General features: G+C 46.6%; 1 protein-coding gene across 3 annotated transcripts; it reads left to right on the top strand.

Annotated features, from left to right (window-relative positions):
• The first annotated feature begins 2,862 nt into the window (after positions 1 to 2,862).
• On the top strand, positions 2,863 to 27,912 carry ogdha (oxoglutarate dehydrogenase a). Of its 3 annotated transcripts, XM_047591252.1 has the most exons (24): positions 2,863 to 2,994; positions 4,679 to 5,053; positions 9,620 to 9,796; positions 12,426 to 12,528; positions 14,958 to 15,002; positions 17,324 to 17,439; positions 18,351 to 18,505; positions 18,760 to 18,906; positions 19,028 to 19,118; positions 19,808 to 19,987; positions 20,751 to 20,879; positions 21,630 to 21,809; positions 21,884 to 22,036; positions 22,742 to 22,844; positions 22,965 to 23,093; positions 23,172 to 23,322; positions 24,536 to 24,663; positions 24,742 to 24,920; positions 25,531 to 25,602; positions 25,676 to 25,801; positions 26,283 to 26,355; positions 26,444 to 26,607; positions 26,686 to 26,840; positions 26,951 to 27,912. In XM_047591252.1, exons 2-24 carry the CDS (start codon positions 4,814 to 4,816, stop codon positions 27,069 to 27,071), a joined length of 3,117 nt encoding a protein of 1,038 aa, XP_047447208.1. In that variant the 5' UTR covers positions 2,863 to 2,994; positions 4,679 to 4,813; the 3' UTR covers positions 27,072 to 27,912. The 3 variants fall into 3 exon arrangements, with proteins under 3 accessions (XP_047447208.1, XP_047447210.1, XP_047447209.1); XM_047591254.1 differs by lacking the exons at positions 12,426 to 12,528; positions 14,958 to 15,002 and adding an exon at positions 11,935 to 12,028; XM_047591253.1 differs by lacking the exon at positions 14,958 to 15,002.
• The last annotated feature ends 69 nt before the right edge of the window (positions 27,913 to 27,981 follow it).

Below are 27,981 nucleotides of genomic sequence, written 5' to 3' on the forward strand. Positions count from 1 at the left end.
AGGAGGAACTTAAGAGTTTTTCCCGTGTCCCCCATTTTGAGTCTGATTGATGTTGAAAATGAACCGGTTCAACTCAGACTGATCAGATCCAGACCAGGACGTCTGCTCCTCTTTAGACCAAGTGTCTGGTTCATTTCCACCGATGCATCAGGTCTGATTAATGAGCTGTGTCCCACTCAGTAAACTCATAAGAATAAAAATGGAGGCTGTCGGGTTTAGCTCGGTGCCATTTAATCGTCTTCATAGCAAAAAAGAGAATCAGTTCTACTCAGTGTGTTCCTGAACGGGACGTCAGTTATTTAAAGAGCCGGAGCAGCTGGAGCTTCATGTTACTGTCAGCTGACTGAAGCTTTAACCTTCTACACGTTTCATGTTCAGACTCAAACCAGCGCAGACAACGTTGCTCCTGCAGCTGGAACTCATTTAGTTTGTTCATCTACTCTTTAATTCAACCTCTCATCATTCTGTTCAGGAACGTGTTGCAGCTCATTCATGGTCTTTGTCTCTGAAGTTTCTAGAATCACTAAGTGGTTTTGTTCTGGAATCAGTGTTGGAACACAGTTAAAAGTTGTTGTGTTGGTTGAATCCTATAATGACTTTTATCAGTGGAACCAGAAGGAAATGACGTGTTACATCAAACACAGCTGGAGTCCAGAGCTCTGATTGGTTCATGGAGCTGCTCTGTCCCATAAACCAGCAGAGGAACGATGGAGGGTCGACTCTGTTTCCAGCTCTGCAGATTAAATGATCCTTTAACGAGTCCAGTCTGGTCCAGGAACGTAAGGAGGATGAGGGGAGCGGGGGAGCACTGGAGAAATGAGTGGAGGAGTAATGACTCAGTCTAAATAAATCAGAGAAAAAAAAATTCTGCAAAAAATCTGAGAAAAAATAAATCAGAATTAGATTTATTTTGATTAGCGAGAAAGATTTGAATTCTGCAAAAAAAACAAAAAACAAAGCTAAAGTCAGGATTGTGAGATTAAATGCAGCCTGGTCCTCATCAGCAGGAGAGGACGTGTCAGTAGATGTCGCAGATGAAGACGTCCAACCTCCCTCACACATGGATGCATCATAATTACAGGAATGAGTCTTTGTGTCTGAGTGTCTCCTGCTGCTCGAGGTTTCAGCCTGAGAGACCAAACTCAGGGCAACGAAAACCAGAGTCACTACTTTCATGTTTAACCAGTGGAACCTGAGGGTGGCGGCTCGTCACCACGGCAACGCTGGGTCTCATCACCGGCTTCTAATAAAGTTTTATATCAGATATTCTTTTTTTGTTTGTTGGTTTTGTTTTTGCTGATGTACAGTTACCCAACACGTGTTACTAGCAGCTGATGCTCTACATGCACAGCCTCATGTTACTATAGCAACAGCCATGATGCAGGACGCTCACTGTCGAGCTCAGACTGCGTCTGAATAATTTAATGAACTTTATCAGATTGTGATTGTGGTGGAGACTCAATAAACAGAGAAATGATGACAGCATTTAGACTCATGTTTGTATTCAACTATAGAAAGAGAAAGGGATGAGATTGATGATGTTGATGATGAAGATGTGGATGATGGATGGATGGATGGATGATGGATGGATGATGGATGGATGATGGATGGATGGATGATGGATGGATGGATGGATGGATGGATGGATGGATGATGGATGATTGATGGATGGATGGATGGATGGATGTGGATGATGGATGATGGATGGATGGATGGATGGATGATGGATGGATGGATGATGGATGGATGATGGATGATGGATGATGGATGGATGGATGATGGATGGATGGATGGATGGATGGATGGATGGATGATGATGATGGATGGTTGGATGGATGGATGGATGATGGATGATGGATGATGATGATGGATGGATGATGGGATGATGGATGGATGATGAATGATGGATGATGGATGGATGGATGATGATGGATGGATGATGGATGGATGGATGGATGATGGATGGATGGATGATGGATGATGGATGGATGATAGATGATGGATGATGGATGGATGGATGGATGATGATGGATGGATGGATGATGGATGATGGATAAAAATAAATTGCAATGAAAGGAAATACATTTTCAACATTTTCAATAATAGTTGTCAACAATTATTTTTATTTTCAAATGTTAGGTTAAAATATTATTTCACATGTTGACCTGTACAGAACGAGCTGTTGGTTTAATTGGAAAAACTGAGGCTAATGTCTCTGAGATTTTACATCCGTATGCTGCATTACGAGTAAATAAACGAAGCGTTAGAGGATCAGTTTGAGCTTTAAGTACTTTTATAACCTTCACTGAGTTGTCAGCTGATGATACTGTTGTTTCCTTTGGTTAACACCCAGACACTACTTCTCTGTTCCTTCCACCTGTCACATTGTGGTGACAGGTGGAATTTAATGTTGTAATTTTTTTAGTCATTTAGTAAAAAACGTAACTAAATATTTTTTGTGAAACCACACCCCTCACACTGTACATCATGACTTTACCTGCCACATATTATATTTGTAAATATTTACATTCTACAGTAAACCACTGTGATTCATTTTAAGTATTAATGGATCCATAAATTCATTTAATGTTGTGATTTAGATGTAATGTACTTGGTCATTGGCTTCCAGACCAGTTTAGAATCGATTTTAAACCTTTAGTGTTTGTTTTAAAGTCTTCTAACTAACTCCAGTTGGAAGTGTCCAGGTTTATTCTCTTATTTATTGTTTTTATGTATTTATCTTGTTTTTAGTCGTGTGCTTGTTTTAATCCTTGTTTGACCTCTTGTAAAGCTCTTTGGTTCACCTGTGGGTTACTGTAAATAAAGTCCCGGGCAGTACGTCATGACGTTTAGTGCAGCATGGCGTCGTGACGTCACCACGCACAGGCCTCGCTCCCAGACTCCGCGCCCCGGGCTGTCATCACTTTACCGGGAGAGGCGAAGGGCATCCGGGATCCCGAGCGAGAGGGGAGCCGCTGAACCGTGTTTCTTGAGGTCAGTAGCCGGGATTCTACGACCTGCATGATCCGCGGGAGTTTACGGAGACTCTCTGTGGTCGGATATTCCACTTAAATACTTGTTCTTATTTGGATTTAGTGAAAAATGAAAAGACAATGCATGCTAGCCGCGTGCTAGTTAGCTCAGCTGGACCAGCGCTACTGTGGGAGCTAAGCTAGGTCAACCGCTAAAATGAACCTGTTGGTGCTGGATAAAAGTCACTTTGAAGAATTAATGTGTTCACATTAACCGTCACGTCAGCTTCTTAACATCCGTTGAAGCTTAAACGCGGATCTTTACTTTTAGCTGCTAGTCTAACGTGCTAATGGCATGTAATAGAAAGTCAAACTACATTTCTGTGAAGCTAACCGGCTAATTACATAACCTAACGCGTTAGCTCTGGTGCTAATGTTGTCGGCCGTGTGTGCGGAGTAATAATTTGCACTTGCAGAGTTCAGTGTTGTGTCTTTTACACAATTAAACATTCAGCGGAGATCATTTTACAATGTTGTGGTACCGCTGGCACTCATTTTCGGGAACCCGTGACTCGTGAAAGGACAAAGTGATTGACAGGGCGCTTGGCCAATAGAAACGCTCGAAATCCTCTTTTCCGGGCGGAGGCTTTCACAGTCATCCAATCAGGACTGTCAGCGGGGTAGTTGGTGGGCGGGGTCTCACGAGGGAAGGAGAAAGGAGTCAGACAGGGAGCGGAGACCCAACAAGGTCAGAACACAGAGGAAGTCCAGGACCGGGTCACGGGTTCGAAGCTCGGTCGGAACAGTCAGCAGGAGTTTCTACTAAATCTTCTACCCTCAGGTTACAAAATCAAACCAAGTAGCTGGAACTAGACCATCTGATCTCAAGGGGCCAGACCAGTAACACAACAGAATAACAACCTATAAATAACGACAACTCCAAATGTTTCCCTTTGTTTTAGTGCAAAGAAGAACAGTATGAATGAAGTCAATGATTTTAACATGTAATGAACATCAGACATCTCTGAAGAAAAACAAGTGTCATGTCCGTTTAGTTCTATGTCTCAGTGTTGTGTTGTGTCCACAACTCTGATTAAAACTGTGTGAATCCCAGAACGAGCTGTTGGTTTAATTGGAAAAACTGAGGCTAATGTCTCTGAGATTTTTGCATTCGTATGCTGCATTACGAGTAAATAAATGAAGCGTTAGAGGATCAGTTTGAGCTTTAAGTACTTGTCTGTACAACCTTCACTGAGTTGTCAGCTGATGATACTGTTGTTTCCTTTGGTTAACACCCAGACACTACTTCTCCTTTCCTTCGTTCTGTCTTTATCAGCGTCTGAGTGTTTGTCTCGTTAATAACCGGTGACTGGTTGGTCATTAGTTTGGGTTAAACCAGAGGAACAGGTTTGAGCTGAGGAGACATGAGGAGAACATGTGTGGTGACAGGTGGATGCAGCTGCTCTAAAAACAGTAAAAGCAGCAGGTTCGTTTTAGCTCAACGTCATGAAAGCTCCTTTTAAAGACAACGTTTCCTTCAGCTCCAAACCAATGAAGATAAACTAGAGCAGCAGCGACTAAAACTAAACTCCTTTCATTTTGTCAGTGTTGATCTTCTGGTTGTGTTACTGCCTCTGCAGATAAACAATTCATTTCCCAAATGTCGTGGTAGTAACGCACAGTGTCTCTGTCTTTCTCCGTCTCAGAGGACAAACGGACCGGTGGACGTGTGATTTGTCCTTCCTGTCTGAGGACGGCCCTTTGTTTCTGACGCTGAGGTCGAGGACGTCCGACCCGTCGGACCGAGCGCCACTGGGGGTGTGATACTTTAAGGACTGCTAATGCATCGGTTAAGGACTTGTGCGGTGCGGTTGCGCCCGCTAACCGCCTCCCAGGCGGCTCAGACTGTCGGCCAGCACCGGCCAATCACAGTCGCCTCTAAGGGCGGCAAAAGGACGTTTCAGCCAATCAGGTGCTACACGGCACCGGTGGCCTCGGAGCCCTTCCTGAACGGGACAAGCTCCAACTACGTGGAGGAGATGTACTACGCCTGGTTGGAGAACCCCAAGAGTGTTCACAAGGTAAGGAGCAGTGGAGCCCCCTGCTGGTCTGGAGGATCCTGCACCACTTTACAGTCACTGTGGCCTCATTAAACTAAACTAATGATTAAATAATGACAAACCAACATTTATTCTTATTCTTACATGAGTCTGGAAGGTTTTCCACTGTGGAGGTAATTCTAGTTGCTCTGACGTTGGAACTTGTTGATAAATACTAGTTTTATTGAAGGTTTCTTTAAATCGACAGAATCTACAGAGTCGTCTTCATCCAAAGCTCTAATGGTGCTACTACAGATAATAGACAGAGTGCAGCCATCTTTGAGTCAAAGTTAGCTTAGCATTGCTATGTAGCATGTAGCCTTGGTGGCTGGTAGCTTAGCATTGCTATGTAGCATGTAGCCTTGGTGGCTGTCAGCTTATTGTGCTATGCAGCATGTAGCCTTGGTGGCTGGTAGCTTAGCATTGCTATGTAGCATGTAGTCTTGGTGGCTGTTAGCTTAGCATTGCGATGTAGCACGTAGCCTTGGTGGCTGGTAGCTTAGCATTGCTATGTAGCATGTAGCCTTGGTGGCTGGTAGCTTAGCATTGCTATGTAGCATGTAGCCTTGGTGGCTGGTAGCTTAGCATTGCTATGTAGCATGTAGCCTTGGTGGCTGGTAGCTTAGCATTGCTGTGTAGCATGTAGCCTTGGTGGCTGATAGCTTAGCATTGCTATGTAGCATGTAGCCTTGGTGGCTGGGGTCCTGGGGAGTTCCATGTGTAAATCTCCATCTTCTCCTGGATCGTATAATGAGCTCAGTGGTAGAATGTGATGACGTCCAGGAGAAATAAAATGTCCAAAGCTTGAATTGTGTGAACGTTGCCTCCTGTAGTGAATCAGTAGCATTTTGGAGCCAGATTCACTTTAAGAGGTAAAAACCCAACGTGGAGGAACTTTGGGTTCTATGGTTTGATGGAGAGTGGACCTGGTTCTGTTTCACTAGAACCTCTGGAGAACATGTGAGCTCTGTGGTGTTTCTAGAAGCTCTGGGTCTAATAATCTAATAATAGCTCCCAGGAGTTATGGCATCAAGTGAGAGTGAGGCTTGTCTTTAATCTGATTATTGACTTTGTTCCGATCAGATCGTCCAGGATTAATGTTTTAAATAAAGTGAATAAATTGACACTAGAACCAGCCTGGAGGTATTTCTGCTGCTGCTGGTTTGTCCGGGTCACTGAGCCGGGTCAGGTTACATGTCACAGCTGTTGCGTAACGCCTGCTCTGTGTCCTTGCACTTATTAGCTTAGCATAGTAGCACACAGCAGCGGAAGGGAAAGGGAGTGTCAGCTCTTAGTTTGACCCAGTTTTCTGCTGAACTGTCTTGGTTCTGGTTCAGTGTGGACCTGGACCACGGGAGCTCAGGATTCAGGGGATTTAAACCCTAAACAGACCGGGCAGGACCAGCTCGCTCTACTTCAGGGTCACACACAGACCGGTTTCATCTCAAGGGGGTCGGACCAGTTTCACAACAGAATAATAACCTAAAAATAACATCAACTCCACACGTTCCCTTTGTTTCAGTGGAAAGAAGAACATGATGAATATTTAAAACACTGAACTATTGCTAAACATTTAATGAACAAATGGACGTTTCTAAAGGAAGAAGTGGAGTTTACCAGGAAGGAGCCGTCATTACTTTGATAGAAAACATTGCAGTTAAAGTCTCTGGTGGGCGGCTTCCAGCCCGCGGGCCGCATGTTTGACACCCTTCATTCTGGCCAATAGCTGAATGATCATCTGATTTGCTGTTATAAAGGTCACAGGTCAGAATAAGGATTTTGTTGTTGTATTTATTGATTTGCTCCATAATACAGAGGAAAAAAGGAGAATGTATCAGTTTTCCTCCCCTTCTAGTCTGTGGGCGGAGCTCCTCCCCTCTAGTCTGTGGGCGGAGCTCTTCCCCTCTAGTCTGTGGGCGGAGTTCCTCCAGCTTTGACTCCATTGATCCGATCAGAAGCTTCTCCAGTGTCTCCAGTTTCTTCCCTCCAGTGTTTTTAGTTCAGGTCTCGTATTGATGATGTCAGAGTCTGACTCAGTGTTTCTCGGCTGCAGCGTTGGACGTTATTTCCTAGTAGGAGTGAGCGATACTGCCTCCACATTTTACCGTGGTATACGTTACAGTGACTAATTAAAAATTACAAAGCAAGCGTCAATTTACACAGACCTCCTCTAGTGGGCGGAGCCAGACGCAGAAAAAACAAAGACAATCCGGCGGATTTTCAAAATAAAATACCCCGTGCAAACTGCTGGTTGTAAAAACAGACAAAAGCAACATCTCCTCCTCCAGACTAACATCTCCTCCTCCAGACTAACATCTCCTCCTCCAGACTAACATCTCCTCCTCCACCAGACTAACATCTCCTCCTCCAGACTAACATCTCCTCCTCCACCAGACTAACATCTCCTCCTCCACCAGACTAACATCTCCTCCACCAGACTAACATCTCCTCCACCAGACTAACATCTCCTCCACCAGACTAACATCTCCTCCTCCACCAGACTAACATCTCCTCCACCAGACTAACATCTCCTCCACCAGACTAACATCTCCTCCTCCACCAGACTAACATCTCCTCCTCCACCAGACTAACATCTCCACCAGACTAACATCTCCACCAGACTAACATCTCCTCCACCAGACTAACATCTTCTCCTCCACCAGACTAACATCTCCTCCAGACTAACATCTTCTCCTCCACCAGACTAACATCTCCTCCTCCAGACTAACATCACCTCCTCCACCAGACTAACATCTTCTCCACCAGACTAACATCTCCTCCTCCAGACTAACATCTCCTCCTCCAGACTAACATCTCCTCCTCCAGACTAACATCTCCTCCACCACCAGACTAACATCTCCTCCAGACTAACATCTCCTCCACCACCAGACTAACATCTCCTCTCACCAGACTAATCTCTCCTCCAGACTAACATCTCCTCCACCAGACTAACATCTCCTCCACCAGACTAACATCTCCTCCACCAGACTAACATCTCCTCCACCAGACTAACATCTCCTCCTCCAGACTAACATCTCCACCACAGGATGTGGAGGACATGAGAAGCTGCTCATTGCATCAGTTGGTCTTAAATAACTAGTTGAACTGATGCTCCAGCAGGAGGCGCTGCTCTGTTAGGAGGCGCTGGTCTTTGTGTTTTTGACCAGGCTGTGTGTGAGCGGGTGTTGGTGTGATTGTGAAATGAGGCGAAAGGCAGAAATACGTCGACGTTCTGTGACTCATGAGTCCAGAATGAGGAGGAGAACCACAGAATGGAAACCTGATCCCAAACACTGCTGGGAAACATGTTCCCTTCCTTCATATGACGTCTTCTTCAGCTTCTCTCCTTTAACATCGTTTTAAGATCTTTTACGACATCTTTCCCGTGTGTTAACTCTGAGGTGATGCTGGATTTACAACATGTTCTAGGTTTAAGATAAACCACAGGTTTGTCTGCTGCTGCTTTTACTGGAATTCAGCTTTATAGACTCATACAAACTGTTTTACTTCAGACAACTGGAGTTTATTCAAACACTCAAATGAAATCGTATTATTTTGGTTCATTGTCCATGTCTCTGTAGAGAGATTCTACTCTGGAACAGCTGCTGACATGTTCATATTTCCTCCATACGTCCTGCTTCACTTTCAACAACGGCCACTGAACCTGAACAAAACGTTCAGCTGAATTTCACAACTTCCACGTCTGAGTCTCCGAACTTCCTCAGTCTCTGACCCAGTATCTATAGATCCACAAGTGTTAGAACATAGAGGAGACGCACGGCTACCAAGAGAACCAATCACAGCTCTGGTTCCTTTAAACACTAACGAGGACCAATCACAGCTCTGGTTCCATTAAACACTAACGAGGACCAATCACAGCTCTGGTTCCATTAAACACTAACGAGGACCAATCACAGCTCTGGTTCCATTAAACACTAACGAGGACCAATCACAGCTCTGGACTGTCCTGAGGCTGCTCACATTTATTTTATTTATGGTTCATTAGGAACGTTTGTAATAACTTATCACACTCGATTTAGCACAAAAATAATCCCACAACGATAAATGAGCATGTTGAGATGTGTCTGGAGGTTCTCAGTCCTCCAGGTCCTGGTCTAGATCCACCAGGCGTCTATGTTCCAGACGCCGTAAATGTACTCAACGTTCTAGAACGTGGACGTGCAAAAAATACAAATATAAAACAAACAATAAACGCAGGGTGATGACTTCGGTGTTCTCCATGTACTCGATGTTCTAGACTCAGTGTTCTAGATGTAATCTATATTCCAGACGTTGTGGATGTACTAAACGTTCTAGAAGGTGGACGTGGAAAAGATTTGTCCCATATGGAACGATTCCAAAAAACAGATAACGCTGAGGAGAACAACGAGCAGAACCTCTGATGAGTCTGGAGGAACCAGACGCATCGTCTGGAAATGAAAAGTAAAATCTGAGGTGAAAACCTTGTAGCAGAGGTTGTGACAGAACGTAGAACGTGGAGTCACCTGGTTAGTGTTTGAATCACCTATGGGTTCCCTCCTCTTCCAGTCGTGGGACGTGTTCTTCCGGAACGCCAACGCCGGTGCTCCTCCTGGCTCCGCCTACCAGTCCCCTCTGGGTCTGTCGGCGCCGCCCCAGCTCTCCTCCCTGGTCGGAGCTCAGCCCAACGTGGAGAAGCTGGTGGAGGATCACCTGGCGGTCCAGTCCCTCATCCGGGCCTACCAGGTACCAGCACACACACACACACACACACCACACACACACACACACACACACCACGCACACACACACACACACACCTGAAGGAAACACGGCCACTTTATTAGGTACAGAGGGAAGAGAAGGAGCATGAGGCTACAACAGGAGAACCACTGACTGCTTTAGCTTTAGCCTTAGCTTTAGCCTTAGCTTTAGCTTTAGTCTTAGCTTTAGCTTTAGCCTTTGCCTTTGCCTTAGCTTTAGTCTTAGCCTTAGCCTTAGCTTTTAGCTTTAGCTTAAACTTTAGCTTTAGCTTTAGTCTTAGCTTCAGTGAGTCAACATTATTTTAACTACCTAAAATTCCTTGAATAAACATCATTTCATGTGCATTTTAGTGTTTTACTTTGGCCCAAGTCCCGCCCACTGCCATGGAGGGGGTGGAGCTTATGGCCTATACTGCAGCCACCAGGGGGAGCTCTACCAGCTTCCATCTAGACCCAACATGTTTTACTACTGTACTAACAGGAGCTAGACCTCAGTTAAAACATTGATTATGAAAGCAGAACTTTTACTTCTGCCCTCGTTCATTTTAATTTGATGCAGTAATTAGTTGGTAGATGACAGAGGTTTGGGTGGTTTTACCTGCAGTAGATCACAGTAGATCCAGACGCTCCTCATCGTATTATTTGTTATTTCACTGATCATCTCTGTTAAACTGTTTACATGTGTTTCAGTGTGAAGCTTCTCAGCCTCTAGTTTGTTCAATAGATTCAGTTTGTGCTGCGTTTATTTACATGGAAATGAATAAAAATCTGATTTTTTTTTTTTTTTTTTAATTACAGCTACAAGTCTGTGTTTGTAGTTTTTATTTTATTTACTTTTATTGACATTTACTAATCAAAGAAAATCAAGTCCACAACTGATCTGATGAAAACAGAACTTCAGCTTTTATTTCTTTATATGAGTCGTAGTCTCAGTGCGGCCACTTCATTAGGAACCAGCGAATGTTACAGTGTTTGTGGTTTGTAGCCCACTGACAATAACTCAACTATGAGACGTCACAACTAGAAGCACCAGCTACTAGCGTACCTAATAAACTGGCCAGGTGAGAGTCATCATCAGCTGCTGTTGTTGTTGTTGTTGTTGTGTAGATGAAGAGGCTGAGGAGCTCTGGTAGTTGCAGGTCTTCACTGGCTCCACCAGAGTCTGTTCAGGCTGCAGCTTCTCTCCTCAACATGTTTCATCCATCAGTCCGTTAGCTAATGCTAACAATGCTAACAAGCTCTGCAGCATTAAAACCTGATAGAAAACCAGAAATAACACACACAGATAATCTGAATCTAATCACATGTTTGTTCATATGTATGAAGACGAATGAGGCAGATCAGATCAGATCAGATCGGATCAGATCAGATCAGATCAGATCAGATCAGATCAGATTAGATCAGATCAGATCAGATCAGATCAGATCAGATCAGATCAGATCAGATCAGATCAGATCAGATCAGATTAGATTAGATTAGATCAGATCAGATCAGATCAGATCAGATCAGATCAGATCGGTCTGGGATGGAAACATTAATGAAACAGCCGTAACATCTTCACACATCTGATTTTATTTTTTGCCTTTTTTTCATCAATCTCTTAAACGACTTCAGACTGTTTCCCAGCGATTTATTCAGGATTTATCCATTTAAATGTCAGTGTCGTGTGATGACACTAAAGATGTGGTTGAATGGAACAGAGTGAGTGACACTACATGAAAATACTAACGCAACCAAATTCACACCCAAACCCCCAAACTGCTGTTTACTTCAAGGGAAATCACTCGTTTTCTTTGTGGGGTTGTTTTGTTTCCAACATTTAAAATAGATAAGTGACATAGTTTGAGTCAGAGGAAACGAGTCCTCCCATCGTCACTGTTCATATTGAATTATTCCGTATTTTCTCCCTCTGTTACTCCGTTATTTACACATAGAAGCACATTGTCAGACAGTAATAACACAACTCATCATCCTCTAGCTGCTGAAAATCTGCCCAAACTGTGTGATTTTAATTCAGCCTGATGCCAGCGAATGAAGCTGCAGAGCCTGAGGAGCCGGTGGAGACCTGTTGTGTTGTGTTGTTGTGTTGTTGTGATAACCGTGTGCTGGGTGTGCGTTTAGGTCATGGGGCATCACAATGCCCATCTGGACCCTCTGGGAATCAGCTGTGTGAATTTTGATGATGCTCCGGTCAATATTGGCTTCCAGGACGTCGGTGAGAACTCACAACTAAAACCAACCAACCACCGGTGTTAATGTTGCTTCTCCCTCCCCCCCCCCCTCTCCTCCTCTCCTCCTCCTCCTCCTCCTCCTCCTCCTCTTCTCTCCTGCGTGTTTCTGTCCAATGACTCCCTTCTCTCGGGTTTCTCCTTCTTTCCTCCTCTTCTTTGTTCTGTTTTCTAAATCTCCATTTTCCTTCCATCTGCTCGGCTCCTCCATCCACTCCCCCTCTCTCCTGGTTGTTTCATTGCATCTCGTTTCCTCCTCCTCCTCCTCCTCCTCCTCCTCCTCCTGCTCCTCCTCCTCCTCCTCCTCCTCCTGCTCCTCCTCCTCCTCCTCCTCCTCCTCCTCCTCCTCCTGTCTTGGGTGGGCTCTGTTGTCACTTCCTGTAGATCCGAGGGCACCATGTGGCCCAGTTGGACCCCCTCGGCATCATGGACGCCGATCTGGACTCGTGTGTTCCCACTGACATTATCACCTCGTCTGACAAGCTGGGTGAGGAGCTGACCCCTCCCACAACCTCCACACCTCTTATCACTGTTATTATCTCCTCCTTTCTCTCCTGGTCCGAGAAGTTTCTCCTCCTCCTCCTCCTCCTCCTTCTTCTTCTTCTGAGGATGTGTCTGCAGATTGATTTTCCTTCTGAAGGTTCCTTTAACCTTCACGTGATGTTTTCAGGATCTCAGTCTTTCTTGATATAAACTCAGGAACGTTCTTGTTGTGGAACATGAACCTAGAACCTCAGATGAATGAGATACAGGAGACAGTGAATAGTTGCACCAGTTTGAACAATCTGCCGTAACATTGCTGCTAAGCTCTTAGCATGATGCTAACCTCGTAGCCGCGGTGTGTTTGTGTTTTAGATGCTTTGGCTTCAGTGTGTTGGGTCAGTGGCTGTTGCTGTGGACTCTAAAGCTCATTGGCTGATGCTGTGAACTCTAAAGCTCATTGGCTGATGCTGTGGACTCTAAAGCTCATTGGCTGAAGTTAATCTAACGTCATTAATGCTGCTGAGCCGTCGGCTGATCCTCAGACTACACACCCGTCAGGTTGATTTGATTTCAGACCACACAGCCTTGTAATGTGACTCTAAATCTTCTGTGGTTGCGTCAGTAGTTTGTCTATGAACCAGAGTCAGAGCGTAGCAACATGCTACGTCTCCTCCTCCACCTGAATGAAGAACCCAAACACTTTCACTTTAAACTCTCCGCTGGTTTTTATATCGCGTTCCATTGACGTCCGAGCTGAGAATGACATCACACCTACGTTACCAACGTCTGGAAACAAGATGGCCGCCTCCACCAACGCTCTGGCCTCGTCTGAATAAACCTGGTGGAAACTCGTGTTCAGTATTTAAATATTTTGAGCACAAAGTGAAATTAAAGCTGATATGAACTAATATTATTACTATAATGTTAAACAAAATTTAGATTATAAATTATAATCTATATTAATAACTATAAAATACATTAATAATAAATGAACAGAATTATTTACAGTGATGAATCTACACGACGTCATGAGGCAGAAATTTATAAAAAGATTCAAAAGTTTTAATTGTAGAAAAACTTCACCGTGGTGTTTGCCTCTGTCCTGGTTTTTAGCGCGACATGAGCCAACTTCACTTCCACTGTAACAGCTTTTCATCGTATGTATGAGGAGAAATAATTTAGAGCAACAACAATAATCAGATTAGCTGAGAACGGGGCGGCCATCTTGGAAACTCGGCTCAGTGATGATTCTGCGACTTTCTCAGGACGAAATCAGAATTCAGGGACGTTCTAGTTAGAAATTCCAACTTCCAAGAACAAATGAAAGGCCCAGTTTGATCGTGGGTGAACCAGCTCTTCAGGTGTGTTACTGCCCCTGCTGGACCGGAGGCTGCATCACTGCATTTAACTCTGAGATTTAAGGTCTGAGTCTCATATTAAACACGTTCCTCCTGCTCTGGTTCTTTAACTCCTGCTGCAAACAGCTCGTTCTGTTAGTGGTGATGGTTCTTGATCAGGACGGAGGAACCGAAGAGAAGCTACGACCACATTCATGCTGACGTTCCACGTTCCAGCGGAAACTTCTTGAACGCCACCTGTTGGGAAATGAAAGTGTTTCTTGAGTCTTTTATGACGGTGGTTCATATAAATGTCTTCATGAGGACGTTATGAACAGAGAATATTCTTCAGTCCGGGTTCTAGTTACGAGTCAGCGCCGTCTGAACACTGAAGCAAACGTTACCAGGTTGATCTGAGACTAATGGTTTTAATCCAACTAATCGATGGTTTGATTGAAGCCGGTAATTTGCTGCTGATGCCACTAACTGATTAGTTTGGGCTTCGCTGCTGTGATTTGTCCCTGAACTCTTTCCACCTGTGGATCAGATGATGGAGCAGATTGGATCAGGTCTAGAGGCTGGAGTCCGGTTCTAACAGGGACCCGGTTCATCTGGAACAGTGTCTGTGACCTCAGGACGGGATTAAGATCACAGACGACCTCCGACCTCATTCCAGATGAAACTGGTCCCTGTTGGACCTGGACTGGAGACGTGTCCCCGCTGTCCTCATGGCGTCCGTGCAGAATGGCTTCATGCCCCGTGTTTGAGGCGTTTACCCTCTGCATGGTGTTGGCAGCATCTCTCTTTCTCCACTGCTACGCTCCATAACCCCCCATCCACCACCACCACCACCACCACCACCACCATCATCTTCATCTTCATCATCTTCATCTTCATCTTCATCTTCTTCTGAAAGCAAAAATCAAAAAGCGGTGGCAGAGACGAGGAGATGCAGGGCTGCTCGGCTGTAGCTGTAGACGGTTGTTGTTGTGGTGGTGTTGTTGCGATGGTTTGAGGTCTCTGGTCGAGGTCGTAGGTCACTAACGGTGTCCGGGTGTCTCTCCACATCGCTGCCCCCTGCTGGCGACCCGTCCAGACGTGGCCGTCTTCAAGGAGAGGCTGAGAGACCTAACGGTAGGAGGTACGACAACCAGCGCAGTGATGTGAGGCCAGTAGTTACCACCAGAACCAGAGCCTGCTGTCAGCTGGTCCGGGTCCGGGTCCAGGTCCGGGTCCAGGTCCAGGTCCGGGTCCAGGTCCGGGTCCGGGTCCGGGTCCAGGTCCGGGTCCAGCTGACAGCAGGTTCATTTCTCCCTGAGCTCATTTGTTTGGATGTTTTCAGCTTCCTACAGGAGTTAAAGAACGTTGGGCCACAGATTTAAAAACAGCACAGAGCTAAAGATCCACTCAGAAGTTTCTACATTTCTGCTTTAAATGACTCGAAACATCAAAACGAGTCCTGAGAGACGACTGAAATATTAAACCTTAATAAAGAACATTATGAAAACGACAAACGAAATATGTCACCAACCAGTAACATTAGTGTAAGTATTAGTGCAGAGGGTCCATCAGTCTGTCCATCAGTCTGTCCTATTGTCTGTCCTATTGTCCACCCTGGTCTGAAAAGCCTTAAAGCTCAGCAGGAACCCTGACACCACTGACAGGGAGACTAACCGGGACAAAAAGGCTTCAGTCTGGTGGTGACCTGGACGTTTGGATTTAATCAGAGTTCATGTCATTTCTGTGCAGACATGTATGAAGTGTGAGTGGTGCTAAGTGTGTAAAGGTGTAGTTAGTGCGTTGGTTGTTGAACGTTCTAGATTCAGACCTGTCCCCCTTTGTCTCTGAGCTTTTTATGGGACAAATGTGTCCTGTCTCCAGACTGAGTCTCTGTGAGTCACTGAGACTCCTCCTCCTCATAATAAACCTGACTTTGTTCCTCTGAGTGTCTCCAGTGTTTCCAGTTTCATTAGCCTTGTTAGCATCCTGTAGCATCCTGTAGCATCCTGTAGCATCCTGCTAGCTAGGGCAGGATTTCTGGGTTTCCTCCTGCAGGACGTTGGGCTGGTGTTGATTCTTTAAACTTTGTATTTCTGTGCTAAATGTTAAATTTCAAATGCTAAATGTTAAATGCTAAATGCTAAATGTTTTTGGCTTCATCAGAGTAAGATGATAAAAAGGTTTGAGACGTATTTACAGCCTCTGACCTGTGACGGTTCGTTGACTTAATGATCCAGAGTCTCACACCTGCATCTAATTTATGACTCAGATTAGACCTGAACCCTGAAAACTCCTCTGCTCCTCCTCCTCCTCCTCCTCCTCCTGATGCTTTAGTGTCTTTCAGCGTGGTCGTCGTCTGTTTCTGCTTCAGGGTTTGTCGTAGATTTATTTAAGGAACTCTTGCCCTCCTTCCTCTTCCTCCTCCTCCTTCTCCTTCCTCCTTCCTCCTCCTCCTCCTCCTTCCTCCTCCTCCTCATCCTCCTCCTCCTCCTCCTCCTCCGCCTCCCATAACGTCCCATAACCAGTGTGTAGTTGGACAATAACTGATTAAATTCTCATGTTTGTCATGAACTCATCCTGGAGACGTTTGTGTTTGTCTCTGTCTGAGGACATGAGGACGTAGCTCTGCAGGACGGAGGTGGACGATGGCGTCAGAACCACGATTAATATTCTTCTTCTTAGTAAAATCCTTTTAAATGTCCCAGATCTCTGTGTCTCAGAGCTGCTTTCATACATCGTTCATATTCTTTACTTTATTATCTGTAACCTTTGGTTTGAAAAACTGTCATCACCTGTGTTAAGCCCTGCCCCCTCGCTCTGATTGGTCCAGTGGAGGTCGGCCACCTTCATGTCTCTGGTTTATTTTAAGGAGCAGATTTAAAACGTTTCTAATAATCCTGGTTTTTAGATTTAATCTGGTTTTATTTCTTGTGTCAGACGTCGACACTAAACCACCACTCTGCTTCACTCCCCCGGTCTTCCTCCTGCTCCTCCTGCTCCTCCTTCCTACTCCTGCTCCTCCTTCCTCCTGCTCCTCCTTCCTCCTGCTCCTCCTACTCCTCTTCCTCCTTCCTCCTCCCTCCTCCCTCCCCTTCTCCTCCTCCTCCTCCTGCTCCTCCTCCTCCTGCTCCTCCTGCTCCTCCTCTTCCTTCCTCCTCCTCCTGCTCTTCCTCCTCTTCCTCTTCCTCCTCCTTCCTCCTCCTTCCTCCTCCTGCTCCTTCCTCCTCCTCCTCCTCCTCCTCTGCTGCTTGTTCTTCAAACATAAACCTGGTGCGAGCACCTCTACATCCTCCTCCTCATCTTCTCCCTCTATTAATTTACATCCTCCTCCTCCTTTTCCTCCTGCCTCATTTTAATCATGCATGTCCTCCTCCTTGTCTCCTTCAACCTCTCCTCACCTCCTTCCCTCTTTGTGTTTCTCCTCTCCCCCTGCTGTCCCGTGGTGCATCATGGGACTTGTAGGCTTCTACGGCCTGGATGAGTCTGACCTGGACAAGGTGTTCCGTCTTCCCACCACCACCTTCATCGGAGGCTCAGAGAGCGCTCTGCCACTGAAGGAGATCATCCGCCGCCTGGAGGTAGCCTCACGTTAGCCTGATGTTAGCATCACCTTAGCCTGACGTTAGCCTCACCTTAGCCTGATGTTAGCATCACGTTAGAATCACGTTAGAATCACCTTAGCCTGACGTTAGCCTGACGTTAGCCTCACGTTAGCCTCACGTTAGCCTCACGTTAGAGTCACGTTGGCCTCAAGTTTGCCTCACGTTAGCATCACGTTAGCCTCACTTTAGCCTCACGTTAGAGTCACGTTGGCCTCAAGTTTGCCTCACGTTAGCATCACGTTAGAGTCACGTTAGCCTCAAGTTAGCCTCAAGTTAGCCTCACGTTAGAGTCACGTTAGCCTCAAGTTTGCCTCACGTTAGCATCACGTTAGCCTGACGTTAGCCTCACCTTAGCCTGACGTTAGCCTCACGTTAGCCTCACGTTAGCATCACCTTAGCCTGACATTAGCCTTACCTTAGCCTGACGTTAGCCTTACCATAGCCTGATGTTAGCATCACGTTAGAATCACGTTAGAATCACCTTAGCCTGACGTTAGCCTGACGTTAGCCTCACGTTAGCCTCACGTTAGCATCACCTTAGCCGGACATTAGCATCACCTTAGCCTCACGTTAGCCTGACGTTAGCCTCACGTTAGCATCATGTTAGCCTCACGTTAGCCTGACGTTAGCCTGACGTTAGCATCACGTTAGCATCACGTTAGCCTGACGTTAGCCTGACGTTAGCCTGTTGTTAGCATCACCTTAGCCTGACGTTAGCCTGACGTTAGCATCACCTTAGCCTGACATTAACCTGGAAGCCTGCCTGACATAAGCCTAGAAGCTAGCGTCATATTAGCATGGAAGCTAGCCTGATGTTAGCCTGGATGCTAGACTAGATGAAGCGTGTTCGTTGGTTGATGGGTCTTTGTGGGCGTGTCTTGCTGCAGATGGCCTACTGTCAACACATCGGGGTGGAGTTCATGTTCATCAATGACCTGGAGCAGTGTCAGTGGATCCGACAGAAGTTTGAGACTCCAGGAGTGATGCAGTTCACTCTGGAGGAGAAGAGGACACTTCTGGCCAGGATGATCCGCTCCACCAGGTACCAGAACCCCCAGAACCACCCCCAGAACCACCCCCAGAACCACCCCCAGAACCACCCCCAGAACCACCCCCAGATCCACCCCCAGATCCACCCCCAGGACCTCCATGATCTGGCAAATTAGCCTGGAAACTAGCCTCATATTAGCATGGAAGCTAGCCTCACATTAGCATGGAAGCTAGCTTCACATTAGCCTGGAAGCTAGCCTCATATTAGCATGGAAGCTAGCTTGAACCACCGTGACCTGTGTCCAGGTTTGAGGAGTTCCTCCAGAAGAAGTGGTCTGCAGAGAAACGTTTTGGTCTGGAGGGATGCGAGTCTCTGATTCCAGCTCTGAAGACCATCATTGATAAATCCTCGGAGAGCGGCGTGGAGAACGTCATCATGGGGATGCCACACAGGTAACACAACACGACCCAATTCAAAGAAAACTTTCAACTTCTCAAATGTATTGAGCTGAGAACCATTGAACCACAGAATCCTGTGTTGTCATATGCTGACGCTCTTCTTTCTGTTCTTCAGGGGACGTCTGAATGTTTTGGCCAACGTGATCCGTAAAGAGCTGGAACAAATCTTCTGTCAGTTTGACTCCAAACTGGAAGCTGCTGATGAGGTAACCTGGAAGCTAGCCTGGTGTTAGCCTGGGAGCTAGCCTGGAGGTTAGCCTGGTGTTAGCCTGGGAGCTAGCCTGGGAGCTAGCCTGGTGTTAGCCTGGGAGCTAGCCTGGTGTTAGCCTGGAGGTTAGACTGTTGTTAGCCTGGAAGCTAGCCTGGTGTTAGCCAAGGAAATGATTTAGAACTTATTTTACAATGGAGGTTAGCCTGGTGTTAGCCTGGAAGCTAGCCTGGTGTTAGCCTGGGAGCTAGCCTGGTGTTAGCCTGGTGTTAGCCTGGAGGTTAGCCTGGTGTTAGCCTGGAAGCTAGCCTGGTGTTAGCCAAGGAAATGATTAAACACTGAACTTATTTTAAAAAATAGTTTTTCCAGCTCTCATGTTCCATGGGACCTCTTTACGGGGCCGTTGGCATGACAACTGGTGGTCACCATTGTGTCACATCCTGTGTCTTAAATGAAACATATCCAAAAAACATTATACATTATATTAACTGCCTGAAATCACAGGAACCCTCCTTGAATAAAAAATATTTAATGTGTATTTTAGTGTTTTAGTTCGGCCCATGTCCCGCCCACTAACATGGTGGGGGTGGAGCTTATGGCCTGTACTGCAGCCTCCAGCCACCAGGAGGCGCTCTACTGTTTTCGGCTTCACTTTAGAGGAGCTGTTCCATCTTTCTTCCTCCACAGGGCTCTGGAGACGTGAAGTACCACCTGGGGATGTACCATCGTCGTATCAACCGTGTGACGGACAGGAACATCACGCTGTCGCTGGTGGCAAACCCCTCCCACCTGGAGGCCGTGGACCCCGTGGTCCAGGGCAAGACCAAGGCCGAGCAGTTCTACTGTGGAGACAACGACGGGAACAGAGTACGAATGAGACACTTAGATCAGAACCTAAAAACACGTCTGTCCACATGATCACGCTTGTTCACTGGCACAAGTACGAGACAACATTACCCACAATGCTCTCTGCTCCACTCAGCCACACTGGGCGTCATTAGGAAAGAGCAGACAAAGACCATCCTTCCTTTCGTTCCTTCCTTCCATCCTAAATTCCTTCCTTCCTCCTTCCTTCCTCCTTCCTTCCATCCTAAGTTCCTTCCTTCCTCCTTCCTTCCTTTCATTCCTTCCTTCCATCCTAAGTTCCTTGTTTCCTTTCATTCCTTCCTTCCATCCTAAGTTCCTTCCTTCCTTTCATTCCTTCCTTCTTTCCTAAGTTCCTTCCTTCCTTCCATCCTTCCTTTCATTCCTTCCTTCCATCCTAAGTTCCTTCCTTCCTCCTTTCCTTCCTTCCTTCCTCCTTCCTTCCATCCTTCCTTTCATTCCTTCCTTCCATCCTAAGTTCCTTCCTTCCTTCCTCCTTCCTTCCTTTCTCCTTCCTTCCATCCTTCCTTTCATTCCTTCCATCCTTCCATCCTTCCTTCCTTCCTCCTTCCTTCCTTCCTTCCTTCCTTCCTTCCTTCCTTCCTTCCTTCCATCCTAAGTTCCTTCCTTCCTTTCATTCCTTCCTTCCATCCTAAGTTCCTTCCTTCCTCCTTCCTTCCACTGTCCTTGCCTGTGTCATTAGTATCAGCATCCGTCATAGATGAAGACCTGGCGTCTCCAGAGAGTCTGAATGTCTTTTGTCCAGGTGATGTCCGTCCTGCTCCACGGAGACGCTGCCTTCGCAGGTCAGGGCATCGTCTACGAGACCTTCCACCTGTCTGACCTGCCGTCCTACACCACCCACGGCACCGTCCACGTCGTCGTCAACAACCAGGTGAACCACAGCAACACACACTTCATGTCAGAGTTTCTTCTTCTGTCTCCGTCTTTCATCAAATCCAAAAACAACTGACAACAAACGGACCTGATCTAGTTTTTATTTAGACTTTTTTTACATCAGCTACGAACCACATGGAGACTGGACTCATAGAATCTGAACCTTTAGTCTCCATCTACTGGTCTAATGGTGCTACTACACATGTAAATCTCCATCTTCTCCTGGATCGTATAATGAGCTCAATGGTAGAATGTGATGACGTCCAGGAGAAATAAAATGTCCAAAGGTTGAATTGTGTGAACGTTGCCTCCTGTAGTGAATCAGTAGCATTTTGGAGCCAGATTCACTTTAAGAGGTAAAAACCCAACGTGAAGGAACTTTGGGTTCTTTGGTTGGATCCTAATGTCCAGATGGAGAGTGGACCTGGTTCTGTTTCACTAGAACCTTTGGAGAACATGTGAGCTCTGTGGTGTTTCTAGAACCTCTGGGTCCAGGTCTAGTCCAGGTCTAGTCCAGTTCTAGTCCAGGGTTGGTCCAGGTCGGGTCCAGGTCGGATCCAGGTCGGGTCCAGGTCGGGTCCAGGTCGGGTCCAGGTCTGGTCCAGGTCTGGTCCAGGTCGGGTCCAGGTCTAAATCCAGGTCTGGTCCAGGTCTGATGGGCGACCCCTTTCCTCCGTGTGGCTGGTTGCTAATGTATTAGCACGTCCACCTCCAGGTGAACCAGTTCTAACCTTCCCTCTCTCTCCAGATCGGTTTCACCACCGACCCCCGTGTCGCCCGCTCGTCTCCGTACCCGACCGACGTCGCCCGGGTCGTCAACGCTCCGATCTTCCACGTCAACGCCGACGACCCCGAGGCCGTCATCTACGTCTGCAAGGTGGCGGCCGAGTGGAGAGCCACCTTCCACAAGGACGTGGTGGTCGACCTGGTCAGTGGCTGGACGACCGAAGGGGGTGGGCGGAGCTCGGAGGGGGCGGAGCTAACCTGAGTGTGTGTCTGCAGGTGTGTTACCGTCGCATGGGTCACAATGAGATGGACGAACCCATGTTCACGCAGCCGCTGATGTACAAGCAGATCAAGAAGCAGAAGCCGGTGCTGCAGAAATACGCTGAGAAGCTGATCGCAGAAGGAGCCGTGAGCCGGCAGGAGTACGAGGTGACGACATCCACACCACACGTCTGGATTTATTTTTATATTTATGCTTTAGTGCCTGTTTTAGCTCATTAGTTTTATATGAACTGGGACACATACGGACTTTTTGGGGCAGGTTCTAATATTTGGGACTTTTCCAGATCATCGATATATCGGTCGATTAAATGTTTAGATTTAAAAAGCTTAGATGTAGATTCTTTGTTACAAAGATATAAAAGAAGGGAACATTTCACTGTTTATTATCAGAACTGGTGAAGAATAAGCAGCGTATGAACATAAAATAAATAAAAAAACATGATAAATATTAAATTTGATCAGAAACACTTTGTCTCTGCTGATGATGCGTGTAACAGGTTTTATTTATGCTAATTAGCTCCGGTGTTAGCGTGCAGCTAACGGAGTTAGCATAGTATGACTGAGGTACTGACTCAGTCTGTAGCAATGTAATATTTCAGCTAGTTATCCTAGCGTTAGCCTAACTTAGCTCGCTAACGTATCAGTAAAGTGTAGAACTTCATTCTGCCTCAGGCTGTGACTGTGTAGCGCCCTCTCCTGGACACGTAACACAAGGTCACATCGTTTCTAAGAAAAACACCTGCATTTTATTAAAATAAGAGTTAACATCAGCGTCGAACTGCTGCTTTAGAAAAAGAAAAAAGAAACTTCGACTTGAGATTTTAGCTCCTTCCGTCCTGGTCTCGTCTGCAGGAGGAAATCTCCAAGTACGATAAGATCTGCGAGGAGGCGTACGCTCGCTCCAAAGACGAGAAGATCCTCCACATCAAGCACTGGCTGGACTCCCCATGGCCCGGTGAGCTCTGTTTTTCTGATGCTCTCGTTCTAAACGAGGCGTCGTACTGTGGTGGAGGTCCAGCGAAGCGGTTTTGGTCCAGATCTGGTCCGTGCTGACGTGTTGGACTCTTGTCTCCAGGTTTCTTCACCCTGGATGGACAGCCCAAGTCCATGAGCTGCCCGTCCACCGGCCTGACCGAAGAGGAGCTGAACAGCATCGGACAGGTGGCGTCGTCCGTCCCCGTGGAGGACTTCACCATCCACGGAGGTCAGGGGGGGCCACGCCTCTAAACAGCTGGCGGCGCTGCGTTCAGGGACCAGCTCACTGTCATTTTCACTGCCTCAGGTCTGAGTCGGATCCTGAAGAGCCGAGGGGAGATGGTCCGGAACCGCACGGTGGACTGGGCTCTGGGGGAGTACATGGCCTTCGGGTCTCTGCTGAAAGAGGGGATCCACGTCCGGCTGTCGGGACAAGACGTGGAGCGAGGGACCTTCAGGTAACGCGCTAAAATATACAAACACCACAGCTAAGCTAACGTAGCATGAGAACTCTATGTCCCAACCAGGCTGATGCTCCCACTCAGACACTGCTCAACCCCGGAGATTCACCACAGGACAGAAAACTCTTCTACTTTGATTTAATGTCTCAATGTTCCTGGTCTCATATCTGGTTCTGGTCTCATATCTGGTTCCTGGTCCTTAAACTAATGTAAACATGTATTTGTCACATTAGAACATCATCAACATCATCACATCAGAAACATTAGGACACTTGTTCTTCTTCATGGTTCCTGATAAACCAGTTCAGAGGGGGGACCTTGTAGACCACATTAGACCCTGATTAGACCTGAGGATGTTTCCTGGATCTTCTCTGATTGGCTCAATGAAAACCACATGACAATAAACCTCACTGAGAGGAACCAGGAACCACGTTACCACACATGGTTCCTGGTTCCTGAGGGTTGAACCTGCTCTAATGACCAGAACACACGTTAGAAAATAATGATCAGAACAAGCTTCTGCTTCTCAGAGCGAAGAGGACGGATCGCGCTCAGATAAGTTGGAGGAAACGTCCCAATGTTTTCAGCTTCAACATAAATTGCAGCAACTTTTAAAGACTGTGGAGCAACACAACACAACACAACACAACACAACACACAGCTGAGCCTGTCATCATAACACATGAGATAAGAACAGCAGGAAGTTGAGTTCTCTCGTTCTCCTGGTTCCTCCTTCCTGACACTTGATCTGGAAGTAGAGAACTTATTCTCCACCGTAACATTTTTCATCTCGTGCGCCCCCTAGAGGCAGATCCTTGTTGAGTCTCTGCTCTAAACAAACACCACAGTGTTCATTGCTAGTCGCTAATGCTAACGAGTGTCTAACCAGGTCTGAGTCTGGTTCAGGTTTTATCCTTAGAAACGTTGCTCAAAGAATGAAAACATACGAACTTTATCCAAATAATATAAATAGAACTAAGACTAAGAAATAAATCATTATCCTGCATCAGCACCGTTAGCATCATACCATGCATCATGCACATTCACATCCTACTCAGCACCGTTAGCGTCATCACCATGCCATCACCATTAGCTCATGACATTAGCACATCCCATTGTCAGCACCATTAGTCATCAATTAGTCATGGCCCTCGCCTGGTAGCCAGTATGAGGACCCCTCCCTATGTCTGTGCTGTTTGTCTCCTCTCAGCCACCGTCACCACGTCCTCCATGACCAGAACGTGGACAAGAGGATCTGTATTCCCATGAACCACCTGTCTCCTGAGCAGGCGCCGTACACCGTGTGCAACAGCTCCCTGTCCGAGTACGGCGTCCTCGGTCAGTGCCGACCCGTCATGGTTTCACCTCGGCCTATTTCCCGCCTGTTCCTCTGAGAGTTGTTTGTGTCGTCTCCAGGCTTCGAGCTGGGCTTCGCCATGGCCAGTCCCAACGCTCTGATCCTGTGGGAGGCTCAGTTTGGAGATTTCCACAACACGGCTCAGTGCATCATCGACCAGTTCATCTGCCCCGGCCAGGCCAAGTGGGTCCGACAGAACGGCATCGTGCTGCTGCTGCCCCACGGCATGGAGGGCATGGTGAGGTCCACCTTAACTCCTATAATAACATCTAAACCGGTTTCATGCTGGTACCAAGCATCACTTAGCCTCAGCTAGCTACCAACCTCAGAGTTTCTCCTTCTGTCTCAATATGTCATCAAATGTACCTGATCTAGTTTTTATCATCCTCTGGCTCCTTTAGAGTCTGGACTCATAGAATCTGAACCTTTAGTCTCCATCTAGTGGTCTAACGCTGCTACTACAGATAATACACACAACGCAGCCATCTAGAAAAGTTAGCTTAGCATTGATTTGTAGCATGTAGCCTTGGTGGCCGGTTTGTAAACAACATAGAGGACATTCCAATCTCCTTCTGGATTGGCTACATGCTACATGTCAATGCTAAGCTAACAGCCACCAAGGCTACATGCTACATATCAATAAAATGGCTGCACTCTGTTTATTCTCTGTAGTAGCACTGTTCGACCACTAGGTGGAGACAGAGCACCAGGTGTGATTCAGATTCTGTCACCATGTGGTTCATAGTTGATCCTGATAAGAACTGGTTCTGGTTCTGGTTGTGGTTGTGGTTCTGGTTCTTCTTGTCTTCACCTGAACTGAATGAGCTCGTGTCTGATCGTGTCCTCAGGGTCCAGAACATTCTTCAGCTCGTCCTGAGAGGTTCCTCCAGATGTGCAACGACGACCCCGACGTGATGCCGGTAGCTTGTTGAGTGTTTTGGGATTGAGTGGATTCGTTGAGCGTGTGTTTAATCTGCTGCCTCTCGCTCTCAGAACATCACCGATGACTTCGCTGTGCGTCAGCTCTACGACTGCAACTGGATCGTGGTGAACTGTGCGTCTCCTGGGAACTACTTCCACGTCCTCCGACGACAGATCCTGCTGCCCTTCAGGAAGCCAGTAAGACTCTTCACACGGTCTCTTCCCTGAGACGTTAAGGACAAAAATGTCCACGTCCAAAAAACTGCCATAAAATCTCATTAATATTTATTTCTGCATTAATCTCTTAAACCACTTCACAAAACTACAAAAAATGATGATGATGATTTAAATCCTTAAAATTTGATTCATTAAAGTCACAAAGAAATGTGTTAATTTCCATAAAACTCATGTTGCCATGGACACGATTATCTCAAATATTGACTAACATCAGATTTAAATTTTCCTACTAAAAATGTCCCATTTCCATTATAACCTCAGTTATTATTCTCTGAGACGTGACACGATAAAATCATCATGAGGAAAATGCTCAGATCTTATCTTATCTCTTATCTTATATATGCATCAAATGTTTGTGAGTAAATATGAAGCCACACGGGGACACGGGGGCGGCCATCTTGGCTCTGGTTTCCTGTCTGATGGAGGTTGTTTGTTTCTGCAGCTCATCGTCTTCACTCCCAAATCTCTGCTGCGTCACCCGGAGGCTCGGTCCAGCTTTGATGAGATGTTACCGGGTAACGTCACCGAGGGCAACGTCTGGAGGGGCGGGGCTTAGTGGAGAGCTGCTAACGCTAACGCTAACGCCTCTTCCTCCTCCTGCAGGAACTCATTTCCAGAGGTTGATTCCAGAGTCTGGTCCCGCGTCTCAGCGTCCTGAGCAGGTCAAGAGGTTGATCTTCTGCACCGGGAAAGTTTATTATGAGTTGACCAAAGAGAGGAAGAACCGAGGAATGGAGGAGACGGTGGCCATCGCCCGCATCGAGCAGGTAAACACACGGACGCACGGATAAACTAACAGCGTGGAGAACCAGGAAGTAAACTCTGTTTCTGCCCCGCCCCCTCAGCTCTCTCCGTTCCCATTCGACCTGGTGAAGGCGGAGTCAGAGCGTTTCTCCAACGCCGACCTGGTTTGGAGTCAGGAGGAGCATAAGAACCAGGGTTACTACGACTACGTCAAGCCTCGCATCAGGACCACCATCCAGAGAGCCAAGCCCGTCTGGTAACTATCTTCCTCATCCTCATCCTCATCCTCACCATCCTCAGCCCCCCCCCCCCCCCCCCCCCGACCCCTGACCTCTGACCCCTGACCTCTTCCTCTGTGGTCCTCAGGTACGCTGGTCGCGGGCCGGCGGCGGCTCCAGCCACAGGAAACAAAAACACCCACCTGATGGAGCTGCGACGTTTCCTGGACAACGCCTTCGGCCTGGACGCGTTCAAAGACCAGCAGTAAACCGGAGACCTGGATCGCACCCCCACCCTCCCACCAACCAACCAACCAACCAACCAACCAACCAGACACACCGTCACCACATCCACATCCATGGGTTCACCGGTGAAATCTGCTCGTAAACAAACAGAATGTTCAGGTTTTTAGGTTTTCTCTGGTTCAGCTGCTTCATTGAACACAAATTGGTCTTAAATTGGTCAAATTTTCAATGGAGTCTGGTTCAGAGTATTTTCAGCTTCTCAGCGCTGAAACATTTTGATCCTGAATCTAAAAATCTAAACCTTTATTGACACGACTTCCTCCGTCCAGCTTTTCACCGACTAGATGGTTCATCTTCGTCATCATCATCAGTCAGTTCATCTTCTTCATCCCTGAATAATCCAGAAAGGTCACAGGAAACATTTTAAGTTTTTAAATGTAGTAATAAAATTGCTGGTTAGCATGGTTAGCGTCCGGCTAGCAGCGAGCGAGGATCACTACAGGCCGTCGCCATGGCAACGCTTTCAGGTTTTATCGTGTTTCACTTTGAAGGGAAATCTGGGAGCTCTGATTCTTCTGCACCGTGATTGGTTCATTATCCTCGTCTCTTTTCACCCCGTGCCAAAAAAAATCAAAAAAACTAAACAAAAGCAGCGTCTCCTGGTTTTAGAATTCATTCTTTTCTTTCTTTTCTTTCTCTTTTTTTTTTTTTTTTGCGTGTCCTCCACCGAGCTGCTGAACGAACGAAGAGGAAGCGGTGGAGGACGAAGTGGGCTGCAAAGAAAATGACTTATTTATTTTCATATTAGGGGATTGAAGTTCATTATTTTGCTTCATTCAATAAAGAAATGCTGTACGTACCGAAGCTGCTTTGGTTTCATTTCATGTTTCATTGTTCTGTCACAGGCTTAAAATGACCTGGAATTTAAATGGA

Source organism: Mugil cephalus, chromosome 8 (assembly GCF_022458985.1).
Source record: "Mugil cephalus isolate CIBA_MC_2020 chromosome 8, CIBA_Mcephalus_1.1, whole genome shotgun sequence".
Lineage (NCBI taxonomy): Eukaryota > Metazoa > Chordata > Actinopteri > Mugiliformes > Mugilidae > Mugil > Mugil cephalus.

Coding starts and splice junctions, on each gene's coding strand:
- ogdha (XM_047591252.1), top strand. CDS start 4,814: ATGCATCGGTTAAGGACTTGTGCGGTGCGGTTGCGCCCGCTAACCGCC. Junction 9,797..12,425: donor CCCTCATCCGGGCCTACCAG/GTACCAGCACAC, acceptor CACTTCCTGTAG/ATCCGAGGGCACCATGTGGC. Junction 12,529..14,957: donor CACCTCGTCTGACAAGCTGG/GTGAGGAGCTGA, acceptor CGACCCGTCCAG/ACGTGGCCGTCTTCAAGGAG.